Source organism: Aotus nancymaae, unplaced genomic scaffold (assembly GCF_030222135.1).
Source record: "Aotus nancymaae isolate 86718 unplaced genomic scaffold, 86718_ANA_hifiasm-v0.15.2.pri h1tg000010l, whole genome shotgun sequence".
Classification (NCBI taxonomy): domain Eukaryota; kingdom Metazoa; phylum Chordata; class Mammalia; order Primates; family Aotidae; genus Aotus; species Aotus nancymaae.
In genome coordinates, this window is record NW_026988421.1 from 42,575,592 (window position 1) to 42,602,048 (window position 26,457).

Here is a 26,457-nt window from a genome sequence, read left to right on the forward strand (position 1 = left end):
AACAGAAGAGGAGTGAACAAATTCAAGCAATACCTGAAAGCTACATTTGGCAGGACTTGGTGACTGAATGAACAAGTGGAGAAGAGAGAAGCAAGAATGGCATCCAGGTTTTGGCCACAGGCCACCATTGGGATGGTGAAGCTGTCACTGAGATAGGAGACATAGAAGGGGAAACAGTCTTGGGGAAAGGTTAAACATGTTGAGTTTGAGGTACCTGCAGGACATACGCAGGTGGAGCCATAAAGAAAACAGCTCCAATTATCTAATTCAATGGTTCTCAACCTTCACAGCACATCAGAATCTCGGAGAGCTTTAACTACCCACCCCTCAACAATAAGACCTGACTCAAAACCAATTAAGTGAGAATCTGTGAGGATCGGATCTAGTCCTGGATAATTTGTAAAGCTCCTCAGGTTATTCTGTTGCTATAACTAACCATATGGTTTTCACTGTGGAGCTAAAGGCTATAAAACTCTCATTCTTGTCTTTCACTGAGAAGTCATGTTCTGTTCTCTTGGTTTGTACAAGAAAATGTAGAATGCAAAACAGGAGTAATGATTCTTAGTTACTGCACCAAGAGCATTGTGAGAAATAATTACTACTTGAAAAATCTTTGGGGGCCATAGATGAAAGGCAACAGAGCCCCAGCAAGCATTAGTTCTACCAGTTTCACCTGCTCCTCCTGATGATTTCATCTGAGTGAATGGCACATGGTTCTATATTTAGTGACACCAAAGAGAGGGTTGGATGCCTTGAATGGAAGGTCAAGGGTGATGCTGGTGATAAGCTCTGTAACAAAGGCAGACCATTTCCTAGTGACTCTATTTTCTTGGCAAATATCACTCCCAGTGCCAATGGAAAAAGAATAAGACCCAGGATTATACTTTTGGAAGTAATTATTGTTAGAAGCTATGAGGTTCTAAAAACCTATATTAAAGCGTTTCTGTGGGTTTCAGAGTGCTAAAAAAAGGACAAAACAAAGACAATTATTTTGCCAATAAAATTTGTGTGTTTGGAACATGCAACGATTTTCTTCAGTCTTTTTTACTTTTGCACATGGTGTCTGCAGGGTGAGTGGCTTTCTCTCTCTGGTTATCCAAGGCTCATTTCTCACCATTAGCTCCCTGAGAATGTTTATCGAGTCCTTCTAATGACCTAAATATACAAAGTTACTGACAATATTGTCAAAGCCACAAGTCATGCCACCACTCTCCCTGGCTTCTAAGAAATTCTGAAATTCTGAGTTCCATCTGCCAACATACATTGTAAGGCATAATGAAAAAAATACAGGCATACCTCAGAGACATTGCTAGTTCAGTTCCAGACCACTGCAATAAAGTGAATAGTATAATAAATGGAATCGCACAATTTTTTTGGTTTTCCAGTGCATTTGAGAGTTATATTTACACTATACCATAGTCTACTAACTGTGCAATGGCATTATGTCTTTAAAATGTAATATATCTTAATTTTTTTTCTTTTTTTTTTGGAGAAAGGATCTCACTCCTATAGCCCAGGTTCAGTGCAGTGATGCAATAATGTCTCACTGCAGCCTCAACTTCCCATGCTCAGGTGATCCTCCCACCTCACCCTCGTGAGTAGTTGGTACTACAGGTGTGCACCACCGTGCCCAGCTAAATTTTTGTATTTTTAGTAGGGAGAGGGTTTCGTCATGTTGCCTAGGCTGGTCTCGAACTTCTAGGATGAAACAATCCACCCACTTGGCCTCCAAAGTGTTGGAATTACAGATGTGAGCCACCACGCCCAGCCTACTTCAATTTTAAAATATCTTTTTGCTAAAATGCTAATGATCCTCTGAGGCTTCAGAGTTGTAATCATTCCGCTGGTGGAGGGTCTTGCCTTGTGTTAATGGCTGCTGACAATTCAGGTGATGGTTGCTTAAGGCTGGGGTGGCTGTGGCAATTTATTAAAATAAGACAATAATGAAGTTTGTCACATCAATTGACTCTTTATGCCATGAAATTTCTCTGTAGCATGAGATGCTGTTTGATAGCATTTTACCCATGGTAGAACTTCTTTCAAAATTGGAGTCAGTCCTCTCAAAGGTTGCCACTGCTTTATCAACTAAGTTTACATAATATCCTTTGTTGCCATTTCAAGAGCATCTTCACCAGGAGTAGATTCCACCTCAAAAAACTGATTTATTTGCTCATCCATAGGAAGTAACTCCTCATCATCCTTTCAAGATCTATCATGAGATTGCAGCAATTCAGTCACTTCAGACTCCACTTCTAATTCTAGTTCTTTTGTTATTTCCACCACATCTGCAGTTACTTCCTCCACTGAAGTCTTGAACCCCTCAAAGTCATCCATGAGGGATGAAATCAACTTCTTCCAAACTCCCATTAATGTTGATATTTTAACTTCTTCCCATGAACCTCAAATGTTCTTAATGGCATCCAGAATGATGAATCCCTTCCAGAAGGTTTTCAGTTTACTTTGCCCACATCCATCTGGGGAATCACCATCTATATGGTGATAAGGATCTAGAGCAGCTATATCCTTACAAAATGTATTTTTTTTTTTCTTTGAAATTTTTTTCCAAAAATTGTACCAACATAAAGCAGAGCTTTAGTTGACGCGAGTGTGTTGTTTAGGCATTAGCATACTGCCCTCACCAGGCGCTCATTGGATGGTAGTGCAACCCCAAGAAAAGGATGGTTACAAAATGTATTTCTTAAACAATAAGACCTGAAAGTTGAAATTACTCTTTGATCCATGGGCTACAGAATGGATATTGTGTTATGCATGAAAACAAATTAATCTCCTTTTACATATTCATCAAAGTTCTTGGGTAACTAGGCACACTGCCAATCAGCAGTGATATTTTGAAATAAATCTTTTTTTGAGCAGTCAGTCTCAATAGTGGGCTTAAAATATTCAGTAAACCATGCTGTAAACAGATGTGCTATCATCCATGCTTTGTTTTTCCATTTAAAGAACACAGGAAGAATAAATTCAGCACAATCCTTAAGGACCCTAGGATTTTCAGAATGGCCAATGAACCTTGGCTTCAACTTAAATTCACCAGCTATATTAGCTCCTAACGAGAGAGTCAGCCTGTCCTTTTAAGCTTTGAAGCCAGACATTGACTTCTCTAGCTATGAAAGTCCTAGGTGGCATCTTCTTCCAGTAGAAGGCTGTTTCTTCTACACTGAAAATCTGTTGTGTGTAGCCACCTTCATCCATTGTCTTAGTTAGCTCTTCTGGATAACTTGCTGCAGCTCCTACATCAGCACTTGCTGCATCATCTTGTACTCTTATTTTATAGAGATGGCTTTTTTCCTTAAACCTCATGAACCAACCTCTGCTGGCTTCCAACTTTTCTTCTGCAGCTTCCTCACCTCTCTCAACCTTCACAGAACTGAAGAGAGTTAGGGCTTTGCTCTGGATTGGGTGTTCTGGCTTAAGGGAATGTTGTGGCTAGTTGGACAAGACCACTCAAACCTTCTCCATATCCATTAAGGAAACCAAAATATTTCACCCCAAAATATATTTCCTTAGCATAGTTCAAGATGGCTATTCAGAAGGGCTGGAATATAAAAATAGCTAAAAATCTGCCTTTTGTGGGGTACATTTGCATTTGAAGAGAAAATATCTGTTGATGCAGTCAGGCTTCCTCTGAGGGTCTTCCCTGGCCAGATCTAGGAACCTTAACTGAGACTCTCAGGTAAAAAAACATTTACTTCTAAAATTTCATCTATATAACAAGACCATCTTTGCTAGCCAGGCCTTCTCTTCTCTCCCTCCCATAACCTGCCTTACTAGCATAACCTGATTTACTGCCATAACCTGGTTTTGGCCATCTTCTGAGCCCTCATTTTTTTCTATAATCTCAGGATGGTAAATAAGCTTCTCTGCCCCATCGGGGGTAAGGAATGGGGCAATTTGCAGGAAATTTCTCTGCAATTTTCCCCATGTGCACTAATAAATCTAGATGCCTTTTCTCTTATTAATCTGCCTTTTGTCAGTTGCCTTTTCAGTAAAATTTCAGGGGGCAAAGGGGAAGTTTTCCCTTGACCCCTACATTGGCAATAAGGCTGCTTTGCTTTCTTATTGTTTGCTCACTGTGTGTAATTTCTTCCAAGAACTTTTCCTTTGTATTCACAACTTGGCTAACTGGCCCAGGAGGCCTATTTCAGCTTTCTACATGCCTTCCTCACAAATCTCAATCATTTCTAGCTTTTGATTTAAAGTGACAGACGTGTGAGTCTTTTTTTCACTTGAAAACTTAGAGGCCATTGCAGGGTTATAAATTGGCCCAATTCCAATATTGTTGTATCTCAGGAATAGGGAGGCCCAAGGAGAGGGAGAGAGATGGGGGAGTGGAGAAGGCAGAACACACACAACGTTTATCAATTAAGTTTGCCATCTTATGGGTGCAGTTCGTGGTGCCCCAAAACAATTACAACAGTAACATCAAAGATAACTGATCATAGATCACCATAACAGATAATAACGATAACGAAGAAATCTAAAAATACTGTGAGAATCACTAAAATGTGACACAGAGACACAAAATGAGCACATGCTACTGGGAAAATGGAACGCACAGACTTTCTCAATGCAGGGTTGACACAAACCTCCAATTTGTTAAAAAAAAAAAAAGCAATATTTGTAAATATCTCACTCATAAGTGGGACTTGAACAATGAGAACACATGGACACAGGGAGGGGAACGTCACACACTGGGGCCTGTCGGGGGGTGGGAGACTAGGGGAGGGATAGCATTAGGAGAAATACCTAATGTAGATGAGGGGTTTAGGGGTGCAGCACATCACCATGGCACATGTATACCTATGTAACAAACATGCACGTTCTGCACATGTACACCAGAACTTAAAGTATAATAATAATAATAATAAAAGCAGTATCTGTGAAACATGATAAAATGAGGCATGCCTGTAATCACTTAAGAAACTCTTCAGGTTTTTTTTAGTGCTAGTCATCTGTATGTGAATATCAGACCCAAAGGGTAGAAATATCTGAGCTGACATAACCATAACCAAAGGCTACTATTCTTTCAGTCACTGAGTAAAGATAAAATCCCCCCAAAATCCCAAAACTATATGATTATGATCAGGAAAAAAATAATCAGAGATATAAGTACAGCCCATTACACAACATTCCTCCAGCAGCTCTCAGTCTGTGTCCGACAATTTCAAGGACTGGCTGACAGCTTCTTTGAGAAACACTGTTCAGATGACTTTGATCTTGATGCACATTAAGATTAAAGATGCTTATCTGCAGGGTGGATAGTTGTGTCCAATAAATGAAAAAGCAGCGGCCGGGAGCAGTGGCTCATGCCTGTCTGGCGCTTCGGGAGGCCAAGGTGGTCAGATCACCTGAGGTCAGGAGTTCAAGACCAGCCTGGCCAACATGGTGAAAACCTGTCTCTACTAAAAATACAAAAATTAGCCAGGCATGGTGGCAGGCACCTGTAATCCCAGCTAAATGGGAGGCTGAGGCAAGAGAATCACTTGAACCCAGGAGACGGAGATTGCAGTGAGCCAAGATTCTGTAGTTGCACTCCAGACTGGGAGACAGAGCGAGACTCCTTCTCAAAAAATAAAAATAAATAAATAAATGAAAAAACTGCTTTGCTTGCCATTGACCTTCTGTGTTCAGATAAAGAAGGCCTTCAGAGGCCACAAACAGGGGCCTTAAAAAGGTCTTTCGTATCTTGGAACATTTTGTAACAAAAACAAAGACCAAAAGAAGCCATATCTTTTTGCAGGCTCATGGAACTGGAAGAGACCTTACAGTTATTTTGCGTCCGGCCTCTCCTTTTGTTTTTTTTTAAATTTGAGACAGAGTCTTGCTCTGTTGCCCAGGATGGAGTACAGTGGCACCTCAGCTCACCACAACCTCTGGCTCCTGGGTTCAAGTGATTCTCGTGCCTCAGCCTCCCGAGGATTACAGGTGCCCACCACCAGGTCCAGATAATTTCTGTATTTTTAGTAGAGATGGGGTTTCACCATGTTGGCCAAGCTAGTCTCGAACTCTCAGCCTCAGATGATCCGCTGGCCTCAGCCTCCCAAAGTACTGGGATTAGAGGCGTGAGGCACTGTGCCCAGCCTGGCCTCTCCTTTTATAAATAAGGAAACTGCTCAGATACAGGGCATGCGTTGTCCAATCCTAGGCTTTTTAGAGTCTCCTGTGCCTGATAGTGCTCTCTCTTCCTGTGAACATGCTGAAAGGGACATGCTGGGAGATTTGAGAAGTCAAATTAGTAGTATATGACTTTTTTCATTTCCACCCTACTGCTCTTATCTTGGATGAGGGATGGTTTTAGCATTCAATTTCACTTATTTTTCTTTATGGGAAGTGAACCACAGCCAGCAACTTCATAAAACCCCACCCTACCCCATCACCAACAGCAATTAGAAGCTATGAAGGAATCTGAGGAGTTAGTGTATTTTGCCTTTAGGCATGACAGACCCTACCTAATCTTATCAGATGAACACATTTTTTCAATCTTAAAAGTATCCACTGACAAAAATGTGGTATCTTCCCTCTGGAAACTCTGCCACTGTCTGGGCTGATTTTTGTTTGCTGAAAGAATACTATTGACCCCCTCACTAGCCATAGAGCAAGAACTCGTTCTTGTTCCAGTGTTTAGTTGGGTCCAATCTGTATGAAGATATTTATTTTCCTTGTGCATTTTCAAGATGAACAGGGCTGCCAACTCAGGTTATGGTTTTGTGCACAGTTACAGCTATTTTGTTCCTCTACTCAGATTGTCAGACTAAATTACTTATCTGGCCCCATTTAGCGGAGGACGCCAGCCATTGCAGAATCTGAGGACTCAAGAGATCATTGAGACCAGCTCTCAAACAGAAAGACATTCCTTTGCACCTTTCTGCAAACATCTCCAAAGGCAAAACCTGCAAACTCTACCTTAGAAATACATTCTTCCATCTAATCCCAGTTTATCTACGTCCTTTACAAAGGAATTAAAAAGAGTTATTTTCCCTCTCAGTTGAAATAGATCAAGAAAGTCCTTCCAAAGGTTTTGTGACTTACTTTGATATGGGGGTGTTTTGCACACGTTGTCCCCCACACACGGGAACAGCGCTCCTCTTTTCTGTGTTCATAGAATTCAGGGTCTTGTAAGATAGCTACCCTCCGTCCACCATATGCCAGGACAAACTTGCTGCACCCTTCCAGCCGTGTCTTATCCTCTGTAGAGAGGGGCAGTAGGATGGGGATGCTCATGTTGATCACACCATCTGTGGAAAGAGACAAGTGATGCATGAAAACTAGATATAAGGTGGGCCATCCTCGGAGCATGACTCAAAAGTACACAATGCCCCTTCCAAACATTTCCTTCAAGAAGCATTAAGACCCACATCCAAGTAGTTGTGTTAGCTGCACCAGTTCCTCCAGATTCTAAGATGACAATTCCTTGAAGGGCTTTCCAAAGCACATGGAGCATATGTGAAAAATGGGTTGAGTTTCAAATCATGGAGGTGGCCTCTATAAATGATCTAACTTTGGAAATGCCTCTTTGTGGATTCCCTTTTCAAATCTAAGTCCTGACCTCAATGCAGTAGGGAGTTTAACATTTTCCAAAATCCAATTAAATAAAATTAAGTTAGCAAAACAAACCAAAACAAGACTCTCTAGTCTTTCTCGGAAATAAACCTTGTAAGAACGTTAGGCAAGTCTCTTATTCCATTATCTGTTTAGGCTCTATCTGCATACCAACACACTGAATTGAAAAGAAAGAAAAAAATCAGATAATTGATATTAATCTATGGGAATTAGAATATGCATTTTTTGTATAAGTTACTTATGACAGTGTATGTTTATCTTTTTTAATATTAATCAACTACAATCTGGGTACTAACCTCATTCACTTTTTTCTTTAATTTAAAATTTTTAACTTTCATGGGTACAAAGTCAGTGTATATGTTTATGGGGTGCATGAGATATTTTGATACAGGCATACAATGCATAATAATCACATTAGGGTAAATGGGGTACCCATCACCTCAAGCATTTATCCTTTGGGTTATAAAAATCCAATTATCCTCTTGATTATTTTTAAATGTACAGTTAAATTATTATCTTGTTGTACTATCAAATATTAGATATTATTCATTCTAACTGCTTTCTATACCCATCTCATCCCCTTGTAAAAAATACATTTTCAGCCAGGTGCAGTGGCTTAAACCTGTGATTACAGCACTTTGAGAGGCCAAGGTGGGAGGATTGCCTCAGACCAAGAGTTTAAGACCAGCCTGGGTAACATGGCCAGACTTCATCTCTACCAAATATTTGTGTGTGTGTGTGTGTGTGTGTGTGTGTGTATACACATTTTTTTTTAATTAGCTGGACATGTTGGCATGCATCTGTAGTCTCAGCTACTCAGGCTGAGGAAAGAGAATCACTTGAGCCCAGGAGTTTGAGGCTGCAATGAACCCTGATCACTCCACTGTACTCCAGCCTGGGTGCAGAGCAAGACCCTGTCTCAAAAAAACAAAACAAAACAAAACAAAACCCACTAATCTTTGGGATCCCAAACAAACAGTCCTCCTGATGTTCATGACGGTTTCAGCATAAAATCACCTTTTTTCCCTGCTCCTGCTCCCTCTTTCCTAAATATTTTTGAAGAGACTGGTAATCTCACTTATCTGGGAATCACAGGTCTTGCTAGCACAACCACAATTCAGAATCATCTGTCAGAAAACACAGAGGAGTGAAAAATGACATCAAGTCATTTATTAAGGCACATGCACTTTCTCTGGAGTGTGAGCCCCTCTCACCATTATGCTGTCTCTTGCTTTAAGAGGAATTTAAATAAACAGGGTGTTCTCATTTCTCAGTATACAGCACAGCAAATGAGAAGGCATCAAATATGGTATTCAGAGAAGTTACATCTTCAGCAGCAAGAAATGTCAAATGACAGCTTGACCGCAAAGGAAGAGACAGGAAAACTACTGAAAAAACACACATAGAAACTGTGACAGTGGATGTTACATGTCAACTTAGCTAGGCCACAGTACTCAGATATTTAGTCAAAAATTATTCTAGATGTTTCTGTGGAGGTACTTTTTAGATGGGATCAACATTTAAATCATAGACTTCGAGTAGAGTACCCTTCAGAATGTGAGTGGGCCTCACCCAATCAGTCAAACGCCTAAGTAGAAAAAGACTCGTCTCCCCAGAAGAGGAGAGAATTATGCTAGCAGACAGCCCGTGGACTTGAACCACAGGTCTTCTCAGGGTCTCCAGCCTCCCAGTTTTTGGACTTGCCAGATTTTCCACAATCACATGAACCAAATCCTTAAAATAAATCTCTTTATCTCTGTGTGTGTTTGTGTGTGTGTGTGTGTGTGTGTACATAAAGAGATGTATTATATACCTATATACAATATGTAGCTATCTATATATAACATATAGTTATCTATTCAAATATATATAATCAGATATATTATATAATTCAGATATATTACATATCTATATTACATATAGATATCTATGTATAATATATAGAAATAAAGATCTATAATAAATAATTAAGATAATTTATGTATGCATAAAATTAATAGGCACATATATTAATTCATTTAAATATATTAATAAATAGATTTCTATATGTATATCTATCTAGAGAGGGATGCAGATCCTGTTGGTTCTGTTTCTCTGAAGAATCCTGACTATACAAGTTTCTAATGCAGAAACTAAAATACAGAGTTACAGGGGTTCTTTAGTGTGGGAGCCAACAATCCCACAGGCCTCTCAATCTTCAGGGCACCATTACATTAGAGCCCAGTTTAATAAGCGGTAAAACTAATAATGACAGAGTCATTAAGTTTCTTTATATTTAACATATTATTTTTCTTTTTATGAGTGAATACTTTTTTTTTTTTAGTAGGACTATTTTGAAACGTTTCTAAATAAGATAGTTAAAGGTGTAGTTGGTTTTCAGTGTGGGGCTTAAAAGAATAAAATTTGTCTCTCTAAAAACATCTCATTTCTCAATGATTCTAGATAATGTTAAAAAATTTACAAAATGGTGTTTCTCCTACAATGATGCCCTCACAAATATGCTAGTCTCTCAATTATACTCACAGATGAGAAAATGAGGGCTCATGGTTAAGTGTATAACACAAAAGAATATTAGGGACAATTTTGTTGGAGTTCCCAAGTTCAAGATTCAGAAGGGAATGAAAGAAAGGTGAATAAAGAAAATATTTAACTCCAGAGAAAACAAATGCAGTTATTTATGGACTTGAGGGAATGTGCCATAGATTAATGAAGCCATTTAAACCTAACTTTTCAACGCAGCATTTAGAAGGCCTCTGACAGAGTTAAAGATTAGAGTTCTATTCCTTTGGTGCATAAAATTCCCCCTAGCAGATACAAAACTAAACTTTCCAGGCATATCACTTTGCACCTTTTAAACACTCTCCAAAGGTTACTAGAACCTAAAGAATGTCACGGGAAATAGAACAGCAGCTCCTGGCAATAAAGAAATCCAGTCTATCATAAAATCCTGAAAAATACTTTGAGACCCTTTATAAACCACAAATTAGATTCTGTGTACAAAAGGCAATGGTTTTTCATTCAAATAACTCTTTGTTTCAATGTTCTTGGGCAATTAGAGTAGCTAAGTCCTTTGCAAAGAACACTAAATTCAAAGTCAGCTGTTCTCCCATTTACTGTGCATCACTCAACCTTTCTAAACTCAGTTTTCTCATTGGAAAATGGGCTAAATGATATGTATCTCTGTGGGTTGCTGCATGGGGCAGACTGTACAGCACTATGTTAATGGAGGTTGGTGATGGAAGATAATTAAATCCACTGCATAGTCTAGTTGAGGAAAAGGGAAAGAGGCTAACAAAGAATAACCCCTTCAGAAATGCTGGAAACTACGCTCTCTGTGGATTAGTTACTGACCACATTGTTCAAAGAAAGACCATGATATTTGCCTCTGCTTATAAAGAATGACTTAGCCAAAATAAAGTAAAGCAAAATGCAAAGCAAAACATAGAGCAGGGTGCCGAAGGAAGCCAGCACTGCCCGCAACACGTTTGTAACGCTGCCTTCCATCAAGTATTCTGCCTTGAAATCCAAAGGATATTTCACTGTTGCAGCCACCTCCTTATGTCCGCTAGATTTCTCACCAACATAACCTCTAATATACCTTCATCCTGGCCTTGAGTGAAAATCTGAAATGACTAAATAACACTCCTTGACAGATTGTCTCAATAAGAGAGTGAATCTGGGATATTATAGAAAGGAGTTCTGCCAAGTCGTAATGCCAACTGATCTTATAAGCCTGTAGCTACAACTCCATGTGTGTATACACAGATTTACTGTAGTTTCCCTATCATCTTTATCAACTTTTCTAATACGTAAACTTATCCAACTATTACTAAGATGTAATACTTGAACTGTGCTGAAACATCACCCATGGCTTTCAACCTTGACTTCAACTTTCAGTCTTTTCCTTCACGTGCTTCATTCAACTCTGGTGGGAACTGCCTTGATTATTTTATTGTGGTATATCTCATTTTGAAAAACAATATTGTGGTCCTTCAACCACAGTAAGTCCAAGAGATAACTTATTGTTCAATAGGATGATTTTTCTTTTGCTTTCAATAATTTTCCAGCCTTCTGTGTTAGCCTTGTAGATCTGCTTCACGTTGTTTGGGACTGTTTCTGTTCAAAACCTAAATTATGCTTTATTGCTTAATTGAGCCTTTTTAAGGAAAAACAACAATGATGAAAGCAATACCAAAGATAGATGACATATTCAGAATTTTACCTTTTCATTCTTGCACAATGCAGAAGTTTACAGTCACAGCAAAATTATATTTACTCCCAGTTCTACAACTAGCAATCATAATGGCTTGAAATTAAGTTCATGCATAATCATACATTGCAAACAAATGAAGTACAATCATACACAATCCAACCAGGTACATTTGCTTTAATTGATTTATTCTTCTTCAACTTAAAATCTTTTATAAACACCATAGAAAAAAATTTCCAGATTTGTGAAACTAAATGAGACCAAAAGGCGTTGGAAGAAGATCATAAATGTAAAAGACTCAGGAACAGCCAGGCGCGGTGGCTCACGCCTGTAATCCCAGCACTTTGGGAGGCCGAGGCGGGTGGATCATGAGGTCAAGAGTTCGAGACCATCCTGGTCAACATGGTGAAACCCCGTCTCTACTAAAAATACAAAAAATTAGCTGGGCATGGTGGTGCGTGCCTGTAAGCCCAGCTACTCAGGAGGCTGAGGCAGGAGAATCGCCTGAACCCAGGAGGCGGAGGTTGCGGTGAGCCGAGATCGCGCCATTGCACTCCAGCTTGGGTAATAAGAGCGGAACTCCGTCTCAAAAAAAAAAAAAAAAAAAAAAGACTCAGGAACAAAATGTGCAATGATAATTTAGAAACAAGTTTACTTTTCTCAGCCAAATACTACATTACACACAATAGCTACATCTGGTCCAGAAATTTCCTGTTGTTTGGACTCCAGTGAAAAGAAAAATATAGTATTATTCTACTATAACTGGTTGGATCATAAACTAATAGTGATTCCAACTGGTTAATGTAGATTTTCTTTTAGTTATATTCTTAACCATTTCCAGTTAATGTAGCACATCTAATTATAATAATTTAGCTACTTGGAAAGTTAAAGTACATACCAGGAAGCACCATACCTAGGGAAATATAAACACAATTAAGAAACATTTTCAGCTCTCCACCAAAAGAATCTTACAGCAACAATGTCACGGAGCAAATTACTATTATGACACTTTACATACACAACATACAAATATACTAGCTTTGTCATGCTATTTTTAAAAAGAGAGAGTATATGATAGCAAAATGCTGGTGAAATCAGAACTTGTACAGAATGTTGTTCAATACAATCCAAAAGCATTGTTCAGATATTTATCTGATTTTCTAATTATTTATTTATTTATTTTTCCTTCCACTGGGAAGAGACATCTGTTTTAAAATAATTATTACATGTTAATATCCCGTCCAGCTTCACCAGGAAATTTTCTCTTGCAAACATGTGATCTTACAACCACTGTTGAATAGTTTACAAACTAAGCTTTGGGAGCAGGTATAGAAGCAAACTGCCCTACAACATCCTAGAATCCCACACGGTTAGAGGACATGAAAATATGCCCAGGAGAACAAGCACCAATGTAAGATGCAGGACAACCTAGATTTAAGTCTAGGCTTCAAATAAGTTATGTAACCTTTCTAATAGATATTTTCTCCAGTGGACAAAATATCTTCACCATGGTATTATCCCGATTAAATGTCATAATCTATGTCAAACTCAAGTGTCAGAACACAATTGGTGCTAAGTGCTGCTGATATATGCAGAGTGCCCTCACACCCCGCATTGGAAAGTCAGAGCTGTGGAAGAATAGCCGTTAAATGACGGAGTCTCACAAGGCTGCCCTGTCTCAATCCTACTTGGATGCCATCAGTCAACCCAAGCTTGAGGTTCCATTTTTAAATTTAGATGTGACATTTATGATTAAAAGGTCTGTGACAACCCTGGAACTATACTTCCAGTGCAGAATAAAATGATATGATACATTGATATAAAAGTAGATTCTTGAATAATATATGGAGTGACTCATTTCTTATTTGATGCTCACTACCATGAGGTGGATGAAGCACTTATTACTGCTCCCAGTTTCCATGTAATCCAGATGTCTATCCCCCCAAACCCACCAGCTGGGGGATATGAATGCGGTCACCTTCCCACTAATACTTGAAGCCTACAAGTTCCAAGTCCCTACCTGCTCATGCAGAAAGCCCAGTTCTTTCCAAAGCCTACCCAGGTGTTTATGGGAGTCCCCGAAGGGTGTGTTTCCTGTGTCTCCAAGTCAGGCCCCCAGCCATATGCCACTTGCTATGTGGATCTATGGGTCTGTCTGTACTCAGAAGTACAGATCCTGCTGCATCACTCCAGCCACCAAAGTTCTTGGTATCAGTAGGGCTGTCACAGTTTAGGGACTCTTCTTTAAGTGGGAAAAATGTTTCCTTCCTCTCTATTAACCTCAGATGAAGATTGTCTGGGAGGTTGCTTTAGTTCCATAGTACTAGTGAATTGAGTGAGGCAACACTTGTAAGCCATATAGATCCCTTTATCCTCCTGTGGCTCCAGTGTGGCTCTGTCAGCAGGGTTCAAGACCAGATGTTGTGCTATTTCCATACCCAGGAAAATGCTCCCTTCTTTCCTTATCAAAACACAAACCATCTTTGCCTCTAGGATTTTTTGTTAGCCCACCCTGAAGTCCCAGATCCCAGGCTAAGGACCCCTGATTTCCATTAACATTGACCTCTGCAAACATTTCCACCACCCTGGTATTTTTCTTTATGAAATGAGCCCTTGTCCAAGGTCAACAGCACTATTTGTATTGAGGCCCCTCTTTCAATGTGGCTCACTTGTCTTTTGGCCACAGCTCTGGTTCACATGCTCAAAATCAACCTCTTGCTCATGGCTAGCTGCTAAGTCCAGTGACCTTAACTTCATGCAGCCTGTTTTCAGCATGTGTCAAAATCAAGACATTAAGATAAAGGTCAGCCTTCCTTGTAGACTGTCAGGCCTTGCAGATTCTATTGGAAAGGACATCAGGGGAACAGCCTGGCATGGAAAGAGCACTGGGCCAGGAGTCCTAAGATTATGGACTCTGGTCTTGGGCCTTCACTTATGAATGTCATGAACTTGAGCAAATCACTTACTCTGAGACAGTTTCCTCATCTGTAAAGTGGGATAGTAATTGCTGCCTCTTTTCTAGGGTTTTTGTGAGGATCAAAATGAAATAATGCCTGAGAAAATGTTTTGAAAACAGAGACATGGTATAGAGATAAGCATTATTATTGTTGCTGTTAAAGCAAGCTAGAAGTAAACTAAGTGTCTTTGGGGAATAGTATTTAATTTGAGAAGTGAAGGATTCAGGTTGTGGGGTGTCATCTGTCACAGCAAAAGAATAAGGGAAGAGGGCCCGTGATGATCAGTCTTTGAGTTCTGATTCTGACTTCACGCCCCATTCCCCAGGCAAAGGCACAAACACAGGATATGAATATGTTTCCCAAAAGAGAACATCTTGTTTGATTTTTCTTCCTAAAAGGGTTGGAACCCTGCTCAGTATTACAAATTCAGTGTGACTCTACCCCCACTCCTTCTCCACTTAGCAGCCATTCCCTCAAGATCTTGAAATAGATAAGTTATATTTGATAAGCTCAGGCAGTCTAGGAAGGAAATGATCATGGAAGGGTCCGGAAATCTTCTCAATGACACATGCTTCTGAGCTTGACCAGACTGGTTTTCTAAAAGCCATTCAGCCTGTGCCCAGAAAGCTGATTTAATGCTCTTTTTTAGAGTGTAGTGGAAGAAGCCATTTTAATATATTTCCTGTGTGGGCATGAACAGTGATACTTTAGCATGCATCAAGGAAAGCAGTTGTTGCAATAAAGCTTGACATGAGCAACCTGGAGGGTGGGGGTCGCCATGGAGGTCAGCAACATGTGTTGACCTCATCTTGACTGCCCCAGGATGGTCTCTAGCAGGTGGCAATGGTAATTCTATGTGCTGCCTTCTGAATATCAGCACCAGCAAAGAGCAGGTGGAGGTGAAACAGACTTGTCTTTTTCTTGGCTTTACAACCATTTTTTAGTTCCTTAATTTTAAAGGAACAACCTTTGAGAACAACCAAAAAATCCTAAAAATGGAAGCTTAAACATAATAGAATGGAGCACACTATAAATGATCCAAATATATTTCCTGCTCCTGTAAAACTTCTGGGAAAGATTTTTTTTCCCCACTAACAACAAAGAGTAAGAAACAACAACAGAAACATACCATCTAGCAGGGTGGCAAAGTGCATAACCTGTAGGTACTCCTTCTCCCGCATGAAACCTTTGAGGGGAGTGGCCCAGCCTTCGCTCAAAACCTGGACCCACTGGAGATCCAGCTGCAAAACACAAAAAGTAGTTGAGCATTTTCATAAGTTCTATTTTCCAGGCATCTGGACCCAGGGAAGTCCTATCTTATTCAGTTAACAGGAGGATGAGGGTAGAACCTTCTATGTTTTAAGCGTTCCCACCTGTTATGCTAACCCATGAGCTAAGGGCCAGAGAGATTTCAGTTTGGAAATTTCCTATGAAAGAGTGGTGAAAAGATTTTGTATTGAGATGACTTATTTGAATATTTTAAGGCTGTATCTGTTCCCAAAATGTGCAACCGAGTTGACAATTAACTCTTTATTCTTTCTTTTATCCACAGAAATCCTGGTTTGGCTCTATTTTTCTACCAGATGTACTTACTGGTACAATGACAACTATGTAAAATTGTCCAGTGCAAATACAGAAGTTATTTCCCCAGTCACCTCCATACATGGCATTGATCAGCTGCCTTGTGGCAATTCTCGGTGAGAGACTGCTTAGAGAAGAGGTTAAAAAAACTTGGCAAAAAATGAGTGTTTTATTTGCGGATATTACGTGCGCCTTATTTACACCTTTCTTATTGTTTAGAGTAATTGTAAATAAGTTATAATGACTGATACTAAGCCTGATTCTCCTTTGATCAATGTGCACCCACTTACCTTAGTAATTGATAATGAAGGGAGAGTTTCAGCCTCCGCTCGGACTTGGTCAAGTTTGTTTTCAGGCACAAACAGTTCGTGGATATCTTTGATTATAGTATGGGGTACAATGTTCTGACATGAAACAGAATTGAAATGAAAACTGTAAAAGCAATGCTTCAGTAAAGAAGTATAGATTGTCTCTCATGACTATATTAAATATAAAAAAAAAAGACAATCAGTTCACGCACCTGCTCTTGCAGCAGTTCCACTACCTGCTGGACACAGTCACTCACTGTGGACAAACTGGTTTTAAGCACACGTTCAGGAGTTTCAGGTTTCTCATAATCAGAATCAATACCTGTAAATCCTGCAAGGCAAATGCGTGACAATCACATCTGTATTGACAGAATAATCTTTTTAATCAATAAGTCAAAACACATGTTGGAATAATGTATTAAACTGAAATTTCATATTTTAACAGAAAATGTCAAACAGCCATCCTTGACTTCTAGCAATAAGAAAATATATAGCTGTATTTTCAATAGGGAAAGCCCCAAATTGTCAACAAAATCCAGCTGGCTAAGTTGAAGCCCTCTATAGATGATTAAAATCAAAAAGGAGCACAATAATAAGGAAAAACTCTGAAACACTCCTCTACACACACACTCACATATAAATATCCATTTTAGTTCTCTGAACTTCATTACATATGGCCGAGATGACAATTCTTAAAAATAAAACCCCATATTTTAATAAGCCTCTGGACATATTGAATGATGTGATAAAAAGTTGTGCATGTTATATGCAATTTTGGAAAAGAGTTTGAAACTCAAGGCAGATTTCTGAAGACAGAATAGGGACTGATAGCCTAAGTAACTGGTAAAGATGCTCTAGCCAATTCACATACCTTTAATCTCCCCAGCTCTGGCCCTTTTGTAGAGGCCTTTTACGTCTCTGCTTTCACAAATATTTAGAGGTGCATCTACAAATATTTCAAAGAATGGCAGCCCTGCTGATTCATGTATTTTGCGGGCATTCTCACGATCCTGAAAAGCAATATATTTAAGAATATAAAAAGAGGTTTCACAGTGAAATTCTAAATCACAAAACACTGTGTACTTTGGTTTTCAATAGCCTTGAGATAACACTGGGGTTGTGCTCTGCAGAGTGCTTGAGATAAAGTCCAGAAATTTCACTCTGGTAAACACAGCTCTCTCAAGGACTTTCAGAGAAAAACCATGGAAAATAGGCCCTTTTAGCAGGAAAGCACTGGCCATATGGAGCATTTTATTCAAAGGATGTGTTCAGAGCTACATATGATGTTGTGGTTCTCAGAAATTTTCTGATTTAAAAGAAGAGTGACACTCCACCTCAGTGATGTCAACGTTAAACACATAGAACCTGAAGCTTCAGCTGTGAACTGCTCTTTTCTTTAGTTAGATTCTTTTTCTGACAACTAAAATTACAGAGCTTTAGAATTTCTCTTGTTTAACTTTTTCTTCCCTTTGACTCTGACCAAATGTTTCTTATAATTGTGAACATGGAAGGGTTTATGTCCACTGGTGCCCTGGCATCTGGAAAGGAAGGAATTCTCTTTATATAACCGATATTAAATAGAGGAAATGAGAGAGCCTGTGATGCGGGAAGAAAAGTCGGGAAATTGAAAGGAGGCATTCTTATGCCCTCCCTCTCTGACTCCTTCCCCTAGCAGTATGAGAGTACTTGCACTGTGTGTGGGAATTGTGTGTAGTGCCATTTTTTTTTCTTACCTTTGAGAATGGAGAAATAAAGCTGGTAATGCAGACCAGACCAGCGTCAGCAAACAGCTTAGCCACCTCGGCAATTCGGCGGATATTTTCCTCTCTGTCCCCAGGAGAGAATCCAAGGTTTTTGTTAAGTCCTTGACGGACGTTGTCCCCATCCAGGGAGTAACAAGGGATGGCATGGGAGACAAGGTACTCCTCCAGGGCAAAACTTATTGTTGTTTTTCCAGCACCAGAGAGACCTGTTCAGAACAGATAAAGCAGACTGACATCGGCCTGGATAGTTTAAAGTGACAAATTATTAACTAATCCAGCAATTTAAAATATAACTTTAAAAATCTTTAAAAAAAAGAAAAAGAAAGAAAGAAATCATTAAAATCTAGAAAAACTGTAGACTATAAGGCAAATACATTTTTCTCAAATTTTGAAATAACTATTTGTCTTCTGTTTGTTAGGATTATAGCTTTTCAAAGCAAGCAGTGTTCATAAATAGGGCGATTTGGGGCTACATGTGGTCCTCGATGTTTGAGCTGCAGAGTTTTTTAAAGATTAGAAAGTTGTCATATAGACTGGGCATGGTGGCTCAGGCCTGTAATCCCACCATTTTGGTAGGCTAAGGAGGAGGATCATTTGAACCCAGAAGTTCAAAACTAGCCTGGGCAACATAGTGAGACCCTGTGTCTACAAAAAACAAAAAAATTAGCCAGGTGTGGTGGTGTGCACCTGTGGTCCGAGCTACTCAGGAGGTTGAGGTGGGAGGACCTCTAGAGCCTGGGAAGTCAAGGCTGCAGTGAGCTGTGTTGGCATCATGACACTCCAGCCTGTGTAACAGAGTGAGACCTTGTCACAAAAGCAAAAAGGAAGCTGTGGATACAAATCCAGATTCTCTTGAAAAAAAATCAAAAGATGTGGTGACAGTGGTCTTATATCCCCTTCAAAGTCAGCAATCAGCTGGAATGGAGGAACAGCCAGCCCCTGGAAACATTAATAAGTCCACCTCCCTTGTGGATACCACTGAACAACCGTCTCACAGAGCCGGGATGCTGTCCTTTTGGCTTCAAGATGCTTCCAAAATGACTCTCAAAATATAAAGACAGGATGCCAGCTAGGGACATGTATTTAGAGCTGCCATATGTCACACTCTTAGGTGTAAAGACTCTCTAGAGTCTTTATACGAGAAAAGAGTTACCATGTGGCTTCTACCATGGTTTCGAAGCACAATGATCAGGAATATACTTTGTAATTTCCATATGAGGAGGAACATAAGAAGAAAGGGAAATAAACACAACCTGTCAAAGTTATTTAACAGTTCAAAATCGGAACTACTCTAAAGACTAGCACTCTAAAAAAAGATGAGTCCTTCATACCTTGTCTACACAGTCCTCGTACAGGGTTCCTTACCTGTGGTCAGTAAAGAATGTCACTTTCTAATAGGTCTGGAAGTTCTGAATTTATCTTGGAACCTCAGAGAAGATGATTATCCAACTCACAGGTATTTGAAGATACAAACCCATGGCTGAGTTTGGCTTTAGAGGTCTTATCTAAGATTCTTTGTGGAACAGAGTTTCATCAAAGCCAATCCAAAAACCTATGGAGAAATAACTATTCTTGCTGCACTTCATGTAAATAATAAGGCCAAGGATAATAGTAAAGTGGTAATCTACTGCAGCTTGGAAGAAAAAAAAAGGGTTGGGTAATGTAAAAGTCTGAATCAATATACTAGTTCTGGGCAATTATCCTGCAAATTCTGCCAGGTAATGAAAGTAAGTAGGGTACCCATAACCCCTAGGCTTCTTTGTTTGGGAAAGTACAGCCAAAGCTTCATAGACTGCTAAAGGGAAATTCTATATCTTGGCAAGTAAAATTTTAGATGGAAATTATCTACTATTTCCATCTAATTGCTATACTCACTCTACTACATACATGGTAGCACCTTCTAACTGAAACATTGGACAGAGTTTCCATCGCTATTGGATTGTGCTTAATTATTATCCTTATAGCAGGAATAATAGTTACTGACAAAAAGGAAGCATGAAAGTTTTACTATCACTGAGTCTGCTAGGACTTTTTATTGGGTTTAGTGATGATTAACACCTCTAATAAACGAGAGAAAAATCTACAGGTACTTCAAGATCAAATCAAAATTATTGACAGGCTCAGGGAAAATGCCAGCTTCAGCCCCGGGTGGCCACAATCTTTTTTTTTTCTTGAGATGGAGTCTCACTCTGTCACCAGGCTAGAGTGCAGTGGTGCGATCTCAGCTCACTGCAACCTCCGCCTCCTGGGTTCAAGTGATTCTCCTGCCTCAGCCTCTCAAGCAGCTGGGACTACAGGCACATGCTACCACGCCCAGTTAATGTTTGTATTTTTAGTAGAGACAGGGTTTCACCCTGTTGGCCAGGCTGGTCTTGAACACCAAACCTTGTGATCCGCCCACCTCGGCCTCCCAAAGTGCTGGGATTACAGGCATGAGCCACCGCACCCAGCCCTACAGTAAGTATATGTAAACAGATTGTTGGCATGTGTACTTTCATACATTGAGGTAACACTAATTACAGTTACTGAGAACTTTACCATGTGTCAGGCACTGTGAAAAGTGCATTTGTCTTTTATTGATTAAGTTATAGCGACACCTCCATAAGTCAGGTACTATCTTTATTCTCATTGTACAAATAAGAAAACTGAGGCTTAGAGAGCCTAACTGGCTTGTCCAAAGTCACACAGCTCATTTGGTGGAGTTGAGGCTAAAATCTGAGTCTATGGATTTAAAATATTTTGTTTCTTCTAGTCTTCCTGGTCAACAGCCTACCTTTGTAACATAAGAATAAAAAATAAGTTAGATAAAGATGATTTTTTAATTTAATTTAATTTTTAAATTTAATTTTTATTTTTTGAGATGGAGTCTCATTCTGTTACCCAGGCTGGAGTGCAGTGGCACGATCTCAGCTCACTGCAACCTCCTGTGTTCAAGTGATTCTCCTGCCTCAGCTTCCTGAGTAGCTGAGATTACAGGCGTTCACCACCATACCCAGGTAATTTTTGTCTTTTTAGTAAAGACAGGGTTTCACTGTGCTGGCCAGGTTGGTCTTGAACTCTTCACATCAGGTGATCCACCCATCTCGGCCTCCCAAAGTGCTGGGATCACAGGCATAAGCCACCAAGCCTGGCCTTGATTTTTAAAATTTGCCATCTATTCTTTTCTAATGAAAAGATAATTCATTTTAAGAGTAAAGAAGGAGAAAGTATACCCTTTAGATATGTTTCTTTTCTACTAATTCTCTTTTTCTTTTTAAGGGGTGTCACATTAGAGAAAATGGACTTTGTGCGTATAGCTCAACACGAAAGTTGTTTTCACCAGTGATCTTCGCATGAAGGTAAACATATAACAGGAGGGGATCTTCTAGAATACAGCTATAACTACTGTTCAAATTACGTCTCTTGGGGGGAGTTGAGATAAACATTTCAGGAGTAATCACAGGAGGATGGTGCATATCTGAGCACAGCAGGTTTGTTGCTCACTGTCTGTCCTTGCACTGGAGGCTACAGAAAGTTGTTTTGATGCACAGTCCAGGCATGAATGAATCCAGGAAACCAAAGGCACAAGGGAAAACTTGAAAAGGACAAGCAAGAGCTGGTTGGGACAGAAAAGGGTAAAGATTCAGGATAGCAAGAAAAGATGCAAGGCAGGTCCCTACCTGCCAGATTCTTTAGAATGAGCTTCAGGTTAGAAACCATCAACATTTTATAACCTGAATAAACTTAGTTTTGCAGGTGGGCTCATTCCATTTGAAGACTGTTGTCTATGAAATGATCTTGGTTTTTTTTTTTCCTTTTGAGTTCATAAATAATTTTGTCTACCTTGGACTCAGCGTACAAGGTAACAGCCTAGGGCCACCTATTGGGAGTCAGGTTCTAATTCCAGTTCTTTCACTAACTCTTAGCTTTGACATTCTGTAGCTATAAAAACACAAGAAAAGGGAGAGTCATTTGATCATTTCAGCAGCAGCGAGTTATTTCTGTATATAAGGGCAGTCCTGCATTGGAACCGAATCATTTTCTGTGTGCGGAAAAAAAAAAAACAAGGGCAGTCCTCAGCCAAATGGAAATCTAGCTTTCCTTCTTGCACAGATTCTTATGTTTGTTTGTTTGCTTGTTTAGACAGTAAGTGAAATACTCTCCTAGAATGTCAAAACATTAGGCAACAATAATGAATATCTCTAGACATCCAAAACCTTATGGACAGCCAAATGTTTGATGTCAAATTAGGAAAGCCTCATTCATAACTGCCAGTAAATATGTTTAGGGATGAACATGAGAATTATTGAATTTCTTAGCACTGAAAGGGAATGTCAATGTCATAATCGTCTTGTCTCATCCTTTCCTGACAAAGAGGAGAAAAGTGACAACTAGAGACATTTCCAGTTGACTTGATCAGACTCTATTTTTATAGTTGACCTTAACTCTATTTCTCACTGATAGTAGGGTTAGGACTAACACCCAGCCTTTCTACTACATCTCCCAGCCTCCTTCTAATGATAAAACAAGTATGTAATATGTTATACTAATTTCCACAAAATTGTGTCACATGTCAACTTGCAATTAATAATATGTATATATTTGAACATGACATACCTGTTAGCCACACGGTACATCCTCGGAACCCACCTCTTGTTCCAACCACTTGCCCTCTCTTATTCCTGCTCACATGGTGAGCCTGATAGACTACATTGGTGGATTTCTGCTGGCTTTCCTACAAAATAAGACAAAACCAAACACAGTATTAATAAAACACATATTCTTCACCGGAGCAATATAAATCCATCTTAAACTTTTAATTGGAAAACTGATACATGTAACAACTTATATAAAAATATTTTGAAAGAGACTCATCTTTGTCCATTCTAATATAATTTTTTATCATTTCTACAGATTACCCTGAGCCATTAGCTACATGTATAGATTTTTCTTAGCTGTGAGTCTATGTATCTAAGTTATTCATTCTGCATTTCACTTAACGTTATCCATAAGCATTTTTGCTTTCATAAAATAATTGCTTTTAAATTATAGCATCATATTTCATTGGTTCATGCAACACAATCTGCTAAATAATAAAAATACAATGCAAGCATATTATATTAATAGTCTTCTCCAACTGTATTTCTTCCATAACTGGCAAACAGAATGACATTTATTAATTCTATTAATTTAGAAACAAACACTACCTTTACAATACTCATCATGATCCTTTGAGAGTATAATTCAAATTGGATAAGTTTTGATTTTATGTAATAGTCCTGGTTGCATGATATTTTAACATTTGCACCTTAGAAGAATGTCTGTTTCAATGAATGCATGTTCTCCCCAAGTCCTATGGGCTTTACCTGAGAACCCAAATACTCCAGCAGCTGAGGAAATACTAGGGTGGGGCTGGTTAATCCTCAGTCCCTATAGAGCCAGAGAAAGGCCGAGATTGCAGTGAAAAGGGTTAAAGTCAGTAATACTCGTGTTGCTCCCATTCAGGCATCAGAGACAAGGCAAGAGTGAAGTTCTTCAACACACAAGGGCTACTTCTTCACAAGAACTAACTTTTGCTTCCATTTTCTCAAGGGTCAGTGTATTAACTTTTTAATCTTTCAAAAAGCCCATCAGAAATGGAAATGTACTAGTTATTGGGATTGAAAGCCAATCCAAATATCAAATGTCTTTATTTTGGCTGTAATAAAATCAGCTTAGTGAGGTAAGAGACTATCTGATCCTGATTCTAAACTCTGACTGAGAGGTATAAGTCTGATGAATAAAAAAGGTAAAGTGAGCCAATAAATACAGCTTTTGGTGGACTTAAAAGAAAGTAACATGTGATCCAAGGGGGAAAAATCCATAATCATGGTTAAATTAAAAGGTCAGGAACTACTCATATATATCTGCGGTGTGCAATTGAATTTCTAATGACAGACATAAACCAGGTTTCTGAACTGTAAAAATCTATGAGCCTTTTTTTTTTTTTTTTTTTTTTTTTGCATACCCACCAGAACTAAGAAAGAACCAATATTTTTTTTAGCAAGACCTAGAGGATTTTAGAAAACTCTGCCAGGAGCAGTGGCTCATGCTTATAATCCCAGCACTTTGGGAGGTCAAGGAGGGAGGATTACTTAAGCTCAGGAGTTTGAGATCAGCCTGGGCAACATAGTGAGACCTCATCTCTACTAAAAATAAAAAAATATTAGCCAGGCATGGTGGCATGTGCCTATACTCCCGGCTACTGACGAGGCTGAGGTGAGAGGATCACTTGAACCCAGGGAGCTAAGGCTGCAGCGAGTCATGACTGCACCACTGTACTCCAGCCTGGGCAACAGAGTGAGACCCTGTCTCGTTAAAGAAAAAAAAAGAAGAAAAGAAAAAGAGAAAAGAAAACTCACCTCTTTTTGCTTTGGGAAATAGAAACTTTGGGAAAATAGAAACCAGGAGGGCTACAACTAGGACTATTTGGTGGTTTACGTAAGATGACAGATATAAACATGTAAATGGCAAAGTTCTCTACAAATGTGAATGCTGATGATTCTATTCATTGTAGATATCCCCAAGTGGATAGGCTGGAATCTGCTGGATTGGGACCAGGAAAATGGCTTCAAGACTTAGGGGCCCCTACTGGCCTTCCAGTGTAAAATTAAGAAAGCCCCATTCACAACTGATGGTAAATGTGCTTAGGGATGAATATGAGAATTACCGAATTCCTTAGAGCTGGTCAGGGATGTGATAATCAACTAGTCCCATCCTTTCCTGCCTGGCCCTTTAGGGGTGCTAAGAAAGGCAGAACACAGAGTGGGGATGGGCCTGCTAGTGAGACAGAGTCAGGCAGAGGGGCCAAGGGTCAGGGACAGGCATTATCAGTGTCAGAGGGGGCCAAGAGGAAGGTGGTTAAAGGCACAGTGGGATCAGCTGGGCGAAGTTACCTAAAACCCTCTAAAGCTAGATGTTCTGGTCATCTGTTAAGGAAACCTGGTCGGAACCCAAGACTTGGACATGGTTGGGCATAGTCCCAGAATGTGGCAGATGTGACAGCAGTGATGTCTTACACTACAGGGCTCATAAATGGGGACAAATTAGGCCACTCCATGAGACAGTCTAGCAGTATCTCCCCTGGGTGAACAAATCCCCTGAAGGTATTCTGTCTTGGGCTTTGTTGTTGTTGTTTGATACAAGGATTTACTCTGTCACCCTGACTAGAATTCAGTGGTGGAATCAGGCCTCACTGCAGCCTTGAACTCCCAGGATCCAGCTATCCTCCCACCTCAGCCCTAGAAGTAGCTATGACTACAGGTGCATACTACCATGCCTGGCTATTTTTGTTTTTAGATTTTTTGTAGAGATGGGGTCTCACTGTGTTGCCCAGGCTCATCTCCAACTCCTGGACCCAAGTGATACTCCCACTTCAATCTTCCAAAGTACTGGAATTACAGGCATAAGACACTATGTCCAGTCCCCTGAAGGTATTCTGTGCCCTTGGTGCCAAGCGTATGTGATGCCTCAAGAATAGCATTTAAATTTCCTTTTTTTGATTTTCTTGTTGATTAATGCCATTAAGTTCAAGAACATTATGTCTGAATATCAGACCCAAAAGTCAGTTCACTTGATTATTCATTGATTTTTTTCAGTAAATGTTTATTGAGCTCCTACTCTGTGCCAGTGACAATCTGAAACACTGGGACTATAGTACAAAACAAAGAAGAATCCCTGGCATCATTTGGGGGAGAAAGACAAAAAGATGAGGTAACTGGGGCTCCACTCTCTGAGGGAGGGAGAGGGTCTCTCATATGTATATATTTGTATACCATGTGAAGAAATGCAAAGCACATCTAGTAATAAAAAGACAACCAGCCGGGCGCGGTGGCTCATGCCTGTAATCCCAGCATTTTGGGAGGCTGAGGTGGGCAGATCATGAGGTCAGGAGTTTGAAACCAGCTTAGCGAATATGGTGCAACCCAGTCTCTACTAAAAATACAAAAATTAGTCGGACGTCGTGGTGTGTGCCTGTAGTCCCAGCTACTTGGGAGGCTAAGGCAGAAGAATCACTTGAACCTGGAAGGTATGGGTTGTAG

At 39.6% G+C, this 26,457-nt stretch overlaps 2 protein-coding genes and 1 non-coding gene across 4 annotated transcripts in view; all 3 read right to left on the reverse strand.

Moving 5' to 3' along the window:
• The window catches only part of PAPSS2 (3'-phosphoadenosine 5'-phosphosulfate synthase 2), a 90,754-nt gene that overhangs the window by 12,837 nt on the left and 51,460 nt on the right, over positions 1–26,457 (reverse strand). Inside the window, exons 2-9 of one of the 2 annotated variants that reach the window (XM_012467570.2) lie at positions 22,994–23,111; positions 18,368–18,603; positions 17,506–17,644; positions 16,847–16,965; positions 16,617–16,730; positions 15,875–15,986; positions 12,687–12,701; positions 7,048–7,253 (exon numbers count right to left, since the gene is read on the reverse strand). In XM_012467570.2, the coding sequence (XP_012322993.2) occupies positions 7,048–7,253; positions 12,687–12,701; positions 15,875–15,986; positions 16,617–16,730; positions 16,847–16,965; positions 17,506–17,644; positions 18,368–18,603; positions 22,994–23,111 (1,059 nt within the window). The remainder of the gene's footprint in view (positions 1–7,047; positions 7,254–12,686; positions 12,702–15,874; positions 15,987–16,616; positions 16,731–16,846; positions 16,966–17,505; positions 17,645–18,367; positions 18,604–22,993; positions 23,112–26,457) is intronic. The other variant, XM_012467571.2, reaches the window with a different exon arrangement.
• Positions 2,559–2,683, reverse strand: LOC135274086 (U4atac minor spliceosomal RNA). The gene has a single exon (XR_010341897.1). It is a non-coding gene; the product is annotated as a U4atac minor spliceosomal RNA (small nuclear RNA).
• The window catches only part of MINPP1 (multiple inositol-polyphosphate phosphatase 1), a 210,614-nt gene continuing 207,195 nt past the window's right edge, over positions 23,039–26,457 (reverse strand). Inside the window, exon 5 of the mRNA XM_064374132.1 lies at positions 23,039–23,111. Coding sequence (XP_064230202.1) covers positions 23,084–23,111 — 28 coding nt within the window. The 3' untranslated portion in view covers positions 23,039–23,083. The remainder of the gene's footprint in view (positions 23,112–26,457) is intronic.